The sequence below is a fragment of the Brachionichthys hirsutus genome, chromosome 17 (genome assembly GCF_040956055.1).
Source record: "Brachionichthys hirsutus isolate HB-005 chromosome 17, CSIRO-AGI_Bhir_v1, whole genome shotgun sequence".
In the NCBI taxonomy this organism is placed as follows: Eukaryota; Metazoa; Chordata; class Actinopteri; order Lophiiformes; family Brachionichthyidae; genus Brachionichthys; species Brachionichthys hirsutus.
This window is the reverse complement of record NC_090913.1, coordinates 11,452,893-11,463,031: the sequence shown is the minus strand read 5'-3', so window position 1 is coordinate 11,463,031 and position 10,139 is coordinate 11,452,893. Positions and strand designations below refer to the sequence as shown.

Genomic DNA, 10,139 nt, shown 5'->3' with positions numbered 1-10,139 from the left:
AGGACGGCGTCTGCATTGCTGCCAGTATTTCTTTTTATATATTTATATGGATATATATACTTGGGAGTATTGTCTATGCCTATAGATCATTGGGAGTATTGTCTATGCCTATAGATCATCTTTACCTTAAACACTGGACCTTTTAACCCTTGTATTATGTTGAAAAATAATAACGTTGTTTATGTTAGGGTCATTTTGACCCGCACTGTGTAAATCCACTCAAAACAGTAAAAAAAAAACGCGTTAAACCAATAACATCTTCATTTTAGATTATATGAACATTTAGAAAAGAGACATACAATACATTTTTAATTTCAACACTATATTTAAGAACTATTTAAAGTTTTTCCCTCTTCATGAACACTTTTTTTTTTTCATTCGACTTGCTCCATTTCCTCAGATTTTCAATGTTCAACAGCTCTGGTGTCGCGGTTGTCAAATCGGATCACACGAGATATCATGTGAAATGTCTCCAGAGACATTGTTGCTCGAAGGATTGGCCTTCCATTCTCTTGATTCCACAGACTTGCAGTTGCTTCTCCCTTTGACCTGTAGACTCCAGCTAATACCAGAATTCCGATGTAAGCATGCAAGTCAGTCTGATCCAGTGGCTTCCATTTCTCTTGAAATACACACCTTCCCTCCAAATTGGTCATGTCCAGTATAATCTTCTCTATTGGTGGGGATATGAAGAGCTGAAATGCTGATTGAATATCATCGACTCGTGTGACAGCAAATCTTGTAGGACCGGGAGTCCTTTTGATGACATTGGAAGATGACAGTCTACCTCGGCTTTGGTGTGGTGCTGTTGACCATTTTATATTACCATCTTTAGATGCCCATGTCCCCTCTGTGGATGATTATTGCTGCATTCCTTGGTTTTCATCTGATGGAGAGGCAATGGCAGACTCGTCCTCTGAATCCTCCTCATTGGAGGAAAATTGACAATCTGGATCATCAATAACATTGTCCCCGGTCTCTGAAATCTCTTCCTCTGCATCACTAAAGCCAAAGTAGCATCAACTGTAAACCTTCTGGAGCTCATTTTTGGTGTGTTTGTCAAAGAGATGACATGAGAACAGTGACAAGGACAAGGGAGAAAAAGTTCCTCCTCTACTCACACCTGGGTCTCTGTGTCAAAATAGCTATTCAGAGGGAGTCAAAATACAAATAATTGGGCAATCTAAATAAAGGACATAAAAGACATCAATGTTTATTTTGGATCTGAACAGTTTCTTACCCTCATTAAAGTGTCCGGGTCAAAATGACCCCAACATCATATTCGTATACAAACTCTGCACAGACATTATACTACACATCAAGGTGTCCAGATTTTACACACAAGTTCATGACCCAAGATGAGGAAAAGTCACAAAATTGTGTGACAAAAAACAAAGGATAACCAGTACTTTGGTCAACACGAAAACTGAAACGGGTCAAATTGACCCTTAACATAACATAAGGGTTAAGAGAGATTTGAAAAACGTACAGCTTGTCCTCTCAGCGCTGCAGCTTGTCAGGATGAATCGAATCCTTCCTTCTACTTACCACAGGAGCAATTTAATAAGGAGGCAAGGAGACTTGCCGTCCCTAAAGTTTCATATAAATCATTTATTCCCCCCCCCTCATTTACCTCCAGGGAGTGTCCATGACAACCTCGCCTCTCCTCAAGAGTATGAGAGGAAGGGGAACTCTGCAGTCGGTCGTTACGGTCGTTCGCACAGCGGGCCAGGAAGTTCACTTAGATAAAGATTTAGGTGAGAATCAAAAATCCGACTTTATAGAGGACAGCTAAAACAAAATACAGTGAACCGCTCAATAAAGTCTCCTACAGCTGCGGATTAAACTGATCATTCTCTGAAGGTTCAAGAAAAACAACCTCGTGTAGAATATTTGACTCGTTTTCTTTTATTCGAGACTTATTGACAACGCGGTTTGTCTTTATTACGCGCCTGACGGCTCATCCGTCAACGACGACATCGTTTCTCATGAAGGAATATGGTCGGCCGGGGGGGTCTCTATAGAAGCCTGAGACCAGTAGATGGAGGTAATTATAGTCAACCTTCCCCTCTGGGTCTGAGCTCGCCGTTTGAAATGACGTGACGCGACGCCCGATGGAGAAGGGACGGACGTGCGGCGAGGAAATCTGTTATCGATTGATCCCAAACGTTCTGAATTCACAGCGATTCAAATCGACCCACAGCGGAGGAAATTAATCCGAAAAAAGCTTGACTGTGAGTCCGTGGAGGTGTTTCTGCCGCCCCCGCCCCCGCAGCGCCGCGTCCTTCAGATCACATCCTCCGGTCTCGGTGAGAAGCCTGGTTATTGGCCCGCGGGCCCCCAGAGGTATGGATCCCCCCCCCCCCCGGTGAAGGCCAGCGGCTCACAAAAGAGAAGGGGGGGCAAAATGGCGTGTTGAAAATGTTACGTTTCCCAAAACAAAATGTCAGTTCAAGAACGGAGTGCTGGAAAAATGGAGCGGCGGTGAGCAGAGGCCAAGTGGGAGTGTGGGGGGGCAAGTGGGGGGGGGGGGTGGCGGCGGCAAGTGTGGGGGTGGGTGACCGCATGTGGCCCTACCTGCTCTCACCTTCCCTCTCTCTCTCTGGTTTCTCCTCTCTTTCTATGCGTCCCTGTTTCTCACATCATTAACCCCCCCCCCCCCCATCTCTCTCTCTCTCTCTGAGGATTTGGGCCTCCCCTCCTCCCAGACTCGCCTACATCCTTTCATTCTGCTCGCTCCTCTCATCCTCCTCCTCCTCCTCCTCCTCACTACACTCTCCCTTTCTTCTCCCTCTCCCTGTACCCCCCCCCCCCCCTTTCTTAACCTGATTCCTGAGCCCAAAAAATAAATCCACACACATATGCAAACACGCACTCGCACATTGCACGCTGCGCACACGCTTTCAGAACCAAGCCCAAACCCATCTGCAGCAGCAGCACGTCTAATCCTCATGCTTTTTTTTTGGGGGGGGGGGGGGGGGGTGTAATAATTTCTGCTCTCCTCCTGCCCCATCACTCATCTTCTTTTCTCTTTGCTGCTTGCGCGGCTTCGCTCCATCCTTTTTCGGACCTTCCACGTCCAGCTGTTCTCGCTCGTGCGCCACGGAGATGCGCCACGCGTGGGGGTGACGCTGCTGCCGCCCTGTGGCCCCCTCCCTGCGCCGCAACCCCCTCCTCTATAATGACCGTTTGATATCAAGAGGAGTTACATCACGACACACGCACGACGCACGCACACCGCCGCCACCTCCCCTCCTCTGGGTTGGATAAATATTGCTGGAAGATATACAGTATAACGTGTTGCTATGGTGATCAGCTCGTGGATTTTTTTTCCATGGCATTTGTGGAAGACGGGGACATGCTGGTGCACGGGGAGCTCTAAAGATCTGCGTGTGCGTGCGTGCGTGTGCGTGATTGTTTATGTTTGGGAGAAGAGAAGATGGGAGGGGGGGGGGGCGCTTCTTTGAAGAGGAGGAACATTCACAAAAAACAAGAACCCAAAAATGTTTTCACGCACGCAACGCACGCAACGCGCGCTCCGCAACTACCGTGTGTAAAAAGCCAAGAGCCGCGACTCGCTGCATCTCCGGGGAGCGTTTAACCTCTCCCTCCTCCTCCTCTCCTCCTTCCTCCTCTCCATCTCTCCGGGGACGCGTCCTCAGCCTGCCTGATCGGTTTCTGTTTATGTGCATGTGCTAATGCGTTAATGCGTTTGCGTGCACGTGCGCGCGTAAGCGTGATAGTCCTCTATCAATTAACGCAACCTGGTGCGGCAATTACCGTTACACGTCCTGTTTGTGCCGCGCACGTCGGCGCGCACACGCGGGATAACGAGTGTATCATTGATTACCAGCTGTCTCCCATTGAAGACTCGCTTATGGTCAATCCTTGAAGACATCACCTGTGTGTGTGTGTGCGTGTGCGTGCGTGTGAGAGAATTAATACCAACCAGGCTGGATGGCCATCTTGGGATGGAATTTCTGGAACATTCAGACACTTGTTGCGTCTCATGTCTGGTGCTGATGCTGAGAGTCGGCCTCTCTCTCTCTCACACACACACACGCACACACACGCACGCACGCACACAGTTCATCTTTTGAAGTGTGAAACAGCTTGCGGTCAGTTCTGCTCCTCTTGCATGGCTCCACCAAATAGCAAATAGCTGCCTTCAGATTCATGAAACAAAAACAACCCTGCAGAGAAAAGGCAGAACAGATCCTCTCCCTGGATGTGCTGTCAGCGCTTTAACCCCCAGTCCTGATGGACAGGTAGATCAAACAGGGGTATTCTCTTGGGGGGGGGGGGGGGGGGGGGGGGGCTGACCTGTGCGCTCACCCCTCCATTTACAGCGTCTTGTACAGAAATGTTAGGGAACAGGCATTGGGTATGCGACCCCACCCTCATTATTTTTGTGCATTCATCCATCTATATTCAATAAGTGATTATCCTTTGCGGGGCCCTGGGTGGGGGGGGGGGGGGGGGTCCGGGCTGGAAAGGCAGCCCAGAGACAGCATAGTTTTGATCATATAAACGTTTATTTCATGTTAGTTTCTCCCCACCGAGTCACCTCCAAAGCCACCTGGTAAAGTTCGAACCCCTTCCGTGCTGTGGGTTCGAGTCTCAGCGTTGCTTGGTCGCAGGATTTCGTCTTAATTTCGCTTTTTCTTCAAACACGCTTGTGTGAAAGTGACTATAATTGCCTTTCTGGAAGCAGCAGATAATTAGTGCAACAGAATATCTCATTTACATATTCAGCAGCTTGCGTCCATCTACCGGGGTAAAGTCTGTGGCGCCCCCGTGTGTTGGCAGAGTGAACCGCGCGCTTTTCTTAAAATGTTCCGATTTGCAGCAGATAGATGAATTTAAACTGCAGATTGAGGTCCTTTGGCTGTAATACGAAGCTCCTTTGTAGGAAATAAGACTCTCTGTAACCGAGAAGCAACGAGGCATTGAACGCAGCAGGAGCTGCCGTACATCATAGCCGAAATGCAAAGCTTCCTCATGTCATTGCGCGTTTTATCCTTCCTTCCTTTGGACCAGCACGAGGTAATTCACAGAAATATCACTGAGAACTCGAGACTCGTGTTGGTATTTTCTTTAATGTCAGAATCGTACATCCTGGATGGATCGGCACTTCCTTTTACAATATGTACCACACAGAACAGCACCTACAAGTCATTTCCACAAATTACACAAGATTCTATCACAAAGCAGCGTGTGAAATGAGCAGAACAGAGAAGAAAGCACAGGCCCAAACTTCCTGTCATTTCAAGGTTCAGACCCGAAACAAGTGCGAAATGGTTCCTAAGAGGCGAAATGACGACGACGCCATTTAACACGGGGACCGGCTGTAAACACTGAGGAGGTTCTCTGAATCAGGATTCAGTCAAACGCATTTTCATACTGAAAGAGAAACTGCAATCAGGATCGTTTGTAAACAACAACTATGGCCAACGACACGCGATCATAAAGCTGCTAAACTATATATTTTTTATTCCTCAACTGAAGAGGTCAACGACCTCAGAAACGGTCTTTATCCCCGTCTGCTTTGTGATAAAACCCAGGCTCGGGCTGCGAAGAGAAACTCGAGAAAAACAACAAAAAACGGATGAATTTGAAGTAAAACAGGAAAATAATTTGTTCAAGATGATGCCTGGTTTACCAGAACCGCGCACCCACAAACAAACTCGCACACGCACACACAGTTGCACAACAACCAGAGATACTGTAGCAGCGTTCTCAAAAAGGCAAAGACGAGTACAACGCGGGAAATGGCGGTTCTGCTGCGGGATATGCAAACAGACAGAGGGAAGACGCGCTGGCCAGCGCTCCCGGTCCGGCCACGCAGCAAGGGAGACGCTTCGACCGGGTTTCAGGCCGGACCGCTTTGGCAAACACTCCACGGAGGAGGAAGGATGAATGCTTGAGAATGAGGGGAGGACGACTACAAAAAATAGAGGGCTGAACTTAAAATTCTAAGTTACTACGAAGCAAAGTTCACACAGCCAGGCTTCCTCTGCCTGAGCCGATCCGACGAAACCCAAGAAGGGGTTGAAACGACGGCTCTCCAGCCGAGACCGTCCGCCGCAGGCGCCGTTTAGGCACGCGAGAGGCATTTCTGTGCGTCGCTTTGACTTTTGGTGTGCACAAACTGGAACAATAGATTAAATGCCCAGAGAAAGAACAGAAAAAGCAAAAGAGTTTTACCGAAAGCAAGGCGACATTTTGATTGTGAGACGTTTTATTTAGCCACTAAACGCACGCTCACTAGCTGTAGTTCTTTTTCGAACGCGTTTAAACATCTTCACGGCCGCGTGAAGCTTCTGTGATACAGAAAAGACCGGTTTCCTAATCTCCGATTTATTGGCTTAGTACCAGAACACCAAGATAAAAGCAGCAAATCTTATCAAACAGAAACGTAGTTTGAAATTGTTCTACACCTGATGTACCGTCACCGTGTCGTTAAAACCAGAAACCAGTCTCATTCTGGAGCCTAGTTTGTGCCACATGAAATAAACGTCTCCGTGCTGTACTTTAAAGTATGGCGCCGAGCGTCCGCACGCATCCTCAACCGAGCCTCTATAGCTTTTATAGAAAAAAATTGAAATAATGGAGCCATTCTTTTTCCAAGAACATGAACATAACCTCCTCTGGAGCAGGTTAGGGTTAGCATTAGTGTTCTAGCCAGGTTAAAAGAGAGCATGCCCCCCCCCCCCACCCCCCCACCTATTTATGTTGCTTCGTAGTAAACACCTCAGATCTACTGAGGGCAACTAAGCATAAACAGGAAAGGGAAATCCCTAATCAATTCATAGACCAGAGCACGACTATGGAGAGGATGAGTGAGACAAGAGGCAAGATGGAAGAAAAATAAGTGTTAAGAATATGTTGTAATAGATAGCTAAGCTATTTTATTTTGTAGCATGGCAAGCGAGGCGTAAAAGAGGAAGAATTCAATGGCGTCAAGTCCTCGTCTGCTGTCCGGTCGGCCACCGAGGAGGACAGGAGGGATTAGTGGTCTAGAAAAGGTTCAGAGCATCCGGTTGCGTTTATGAGTTGGCGAGTCTGTAATGGCATCATTACAAGGAGCAGGGCCTCTTTTACGATTGGATGTGGAATCTAAATGGCGCGCCATCTCCTCGGCGATGAAGGTGTTCAGGTCCACGTCGTGGAGACCGTTCCTACGGCGACCGAGGGCCTGGGCCGGGTGAGTTGGGGAACCAGGGGGACCAGAACGTACTGAAATGCTCGCCATGGCGCCACTAAGGCCTGGAAAAAAAGGAGAGAAAATCCCAGCATGAACTTCAGCATCTCCTTATCGCGCAGCAGCAGCGCGTGGAACTTTAACCTACCGTGCAGCGCTATGGCCTCTCTGAAAGGCTGCAGGTCAGTCTCCACGGAGCTGCCCGTCTCCGGAGGGGATGGGCGGCTGGCCGACACCACGGCCACTCTGGGCGGGGTGCGAGCTGTCCTTGGAGGTGGCACTTTGCCGCAGAGGAAGCTAATGAGGTCCTCGCGCCTGATAGTTCTTCTGCGTTTCTTAACCCATGCAATAACATCCTTATTTTTGCGCTGAGAGCCCGAGTGGATGCCCAGGTCATGGCTGCGTTGGCGCGCATCTAAACTCTCTGATGACACAACAAAGTCACGGTTTTAATGAAGCGGAACACCAAAGAGATTCACACGGACCCACGTCGATCAGAACACAGCCACGAAAGGAAACCGGTCGCCGCTTACTTGCCTTTATACAGGTTAGTGACGGCCGTGGCCGCGTTCTGGAAGGGCACCCAGGGAGGAAGGCCTTGCTGCTCACACACTCGATCTGGAAATCAACGTTTAAAAGCAAGCCCGACATTAATGATCACTAATCCTGCCCGTAGCTTAAATGTCTTATTCTCAAAAGACAAATGGAAATACAAAGTGGAACGTCTGATTGATTGACTTGCAGCTTGATGACAACATTGGGTTTAGATACAGAACATGAATCTGATGAGAAAGTATAACTAATGAAGCTTTAGGGTTAAATCTCTACCGAGCAAGACTAGAATATCTGTAAGTAACACTCGTGACAACGAACATTTACTTCCTTGGATTTTTTTTTTTATTTTTTTTTTTATCCTTTCGCCATTTTGTGCTACATGATTTACGCAAGAATAAAACGCCCGTGTCACGTCTGTCAACTACGCGAGTTGGAAAAAAAATTCAGCAAAGTACACGGAGCCCTTTTATTGATCCTTTCAGCCCGGCTTTAGAACCTACATCAACCCGGGCCACCGCGACTCAGATCCAGAAGCGCTGCACGTTCTGACACGGTGACCGGCTGTTAACCGCTGCTAGCTAACCGGCTAATGCACGTTAGCTTCGGTCAGCAGGCAACGGAATCGTGTCAAGCTATCGCAAAGGGGAAAAAACCCAGTCGTCCATTTAAACCAGGATTTAATAACACACATTGTGTGTCGGTCAGAAACACGCAGCGCTCGTTATTCCGGGGAGAAACTGCGAGGAACATAAAACACTGTTAGTACAGCAAGTGCCCTTTGTGTGTCTTTCCGCCCAGCTATAGCGCTACTTAGCTTTAGCGTTAGCTCTGAAAATTAGCTAGCCTAGCTAGCCTCTGGATATTTGATACGGACCTTTGTAGAGCTGTGCTACCGCGGTAGCAGAGTTCTGAAAGAGGTGCCAGAGTTTCTGTTCGCTGTGCTCCGTCTCCTCTTCGATTGGGTCGCCTTGTTCGGCCTCTGCTAAGCACTGCCGTTCCCACTTGGAGAACCAATGTTCGGGGCCGTGCTCTTGGATCTCCGCTTCTCCCTCCTCTTTCCTCTCTTCCATGTCAAGCGTTGGGCGTTTGCTAACAGTCTTATGAACTAGTCTTCGTTTTAAATGTTGCGTTGCGTGGTAGCCCGGTGGACTCAACGTTGTCGCCTCCCCGCTGAATAATCCGGTTAAAGTAGCATTGTGAGGCTTCGCATTCCACCGACACTCCCGGTGTAATGCACACCGAACTATAACGCGAAAAATGACAACACCTCGGAATTTCTGATACAAGCAGCGCCCATTTTATGCTATGCTACAAAACGATTGGCCGCTGCGATTTATAGGCGGTGCTTGATGCTGAATACGAGGCCTGATTGGATAAGAGATAAAAAATAAATAAATGAGTAAGAGAAAAACAAGGTCATACAGCATTCTGGACGACAGGGGGCAGCAGTACCCAATAAAGTTTGCGTTCGCGTCACCCTGGTCTCGCTTTGTTATGATAAATAATCATAACAAATGGTCATTCAATATTAGTTAAATATCCTTAAAGCATGTTCAATGAAAGCTGCAGTCTAACAGCACACGTGCTGTAATCAGCAGCATTTTAATGAAGGTTATTTCCTGCTTCAGCGTGAACAAAACAAGGCCCAGAACCACACAGAACCTTTACCCCATCCCCAGTCCTCACCCTCTGGATGATTATAACTTGCTAACTATGCAAAGACCTGATCAGCGTATATGTTGTCAGACCTCATCACTGCTCTTGATGCTGCATTAAAGCACATAAAGCTCACCCTTTACCTGTTCTGGCACTGCATGACCAAAAAAATAAAGTGAATGTTACCCATGCAAGTAATATTCAATAAAAAGTTTTATAAATGTTAAACTAATTGTTTTTTTAACCATTGATCAAATAAATACTTTTTTTAAGTCTGCTACTTTGAGTTTTATTTTTTTTTAAGCACCATACAATCCGTTAAGTATTTGATTATCATCTAAATTTATCAAATAATTACCATATGGAGTATAAAGGACTATAATTACCTCTAAAATGTTGCAAAAAAAAGATAAGGAAATACTCAATTACATACTTCAATACAGGACTTCAGCAATAGTACGCGATTAATTTCGGTCCTGCTTTGTGTCCTGCTGCTGTATTATTACACAACTTGTGGTGCCTCTTAAATGTGTCAAGGTCAGTGTCAAACTATCTTTGAGAGAACAGGTAGAATTATGTGATAATAATAATAATAATAATAATGTATTTGTTTTATATGGTGCTTTCCTAGACGCTGTACATTGTGCATTATTCATTCACTCCATGAGCTAAATACTGGGGAGTCCAAAGGTTGTGTGTGCTTCCACCGTAACGTTTGGCAACA

The 10,139-nt window shown here is 47.0% G+C and overlaps 1 protein-coding gene across 1 annotated transcript; it reads right to left on the bottom strand.

Annotated features, from left to right (window-relative positions):
- Positions 1 to 5,085: 5,085 nt before the first annotated feature.
- Positions 5,086 to 8,970, bottom strand: hapstr1b (HUWE1 associated protein modifying stress responses b). Its single transcript, XM_068750897.1, has 4 exons — positions 8,634 to 8,970; positions 7,742 to 7,822; positions 7,353 to 7,628; positions 5,086 to 7,269 (listed from the first exon to the last, which is right to left on the bottom strand). The coding sequence occupies exons 1-4, from the start codon at positions 8,827 to 8,829 to the stop codon at positions 7,031 to 7,033; spliced, it is 792 nt and encodes a 263-aa protein (XP_068606998.1). The 5' UTR covers positions 8,830 to 8,970; the 3' UTR covers positions 5,086 to 7,030.
- Positions 8,971 to 10,139: the final 1,169 nt, after the last annotated feature.

What these genes read in the sequence shown, in the direction of transcription:
- hapstr1b (XM_068750897.1), bottom strand. Translation starts at nt 8,829, where the DNA reads ATGGAAGAGAGGAAAGAGGAGGGAGAAGCGGAGATCCAAGAGCACGGC. An exon ending in GGTAGCACAGCTCTACAAAG is followed by an intron (nt 7,823 to 8,633) that starts GTCCGTATCAAA and finishes GTTGATTTCCAG; the next exon opens with ATCGAGTGTGTGAGCAGCAA. An exon ending in CGTCACTAACCTGTATAAAG is followed by an intron (nt 7,629 to 7,741) that starts GCAAGTAAGCGG and finishes TTGTGTCATCAG; the next exon opens with AGAGTTTAGATGCGCGCCAA.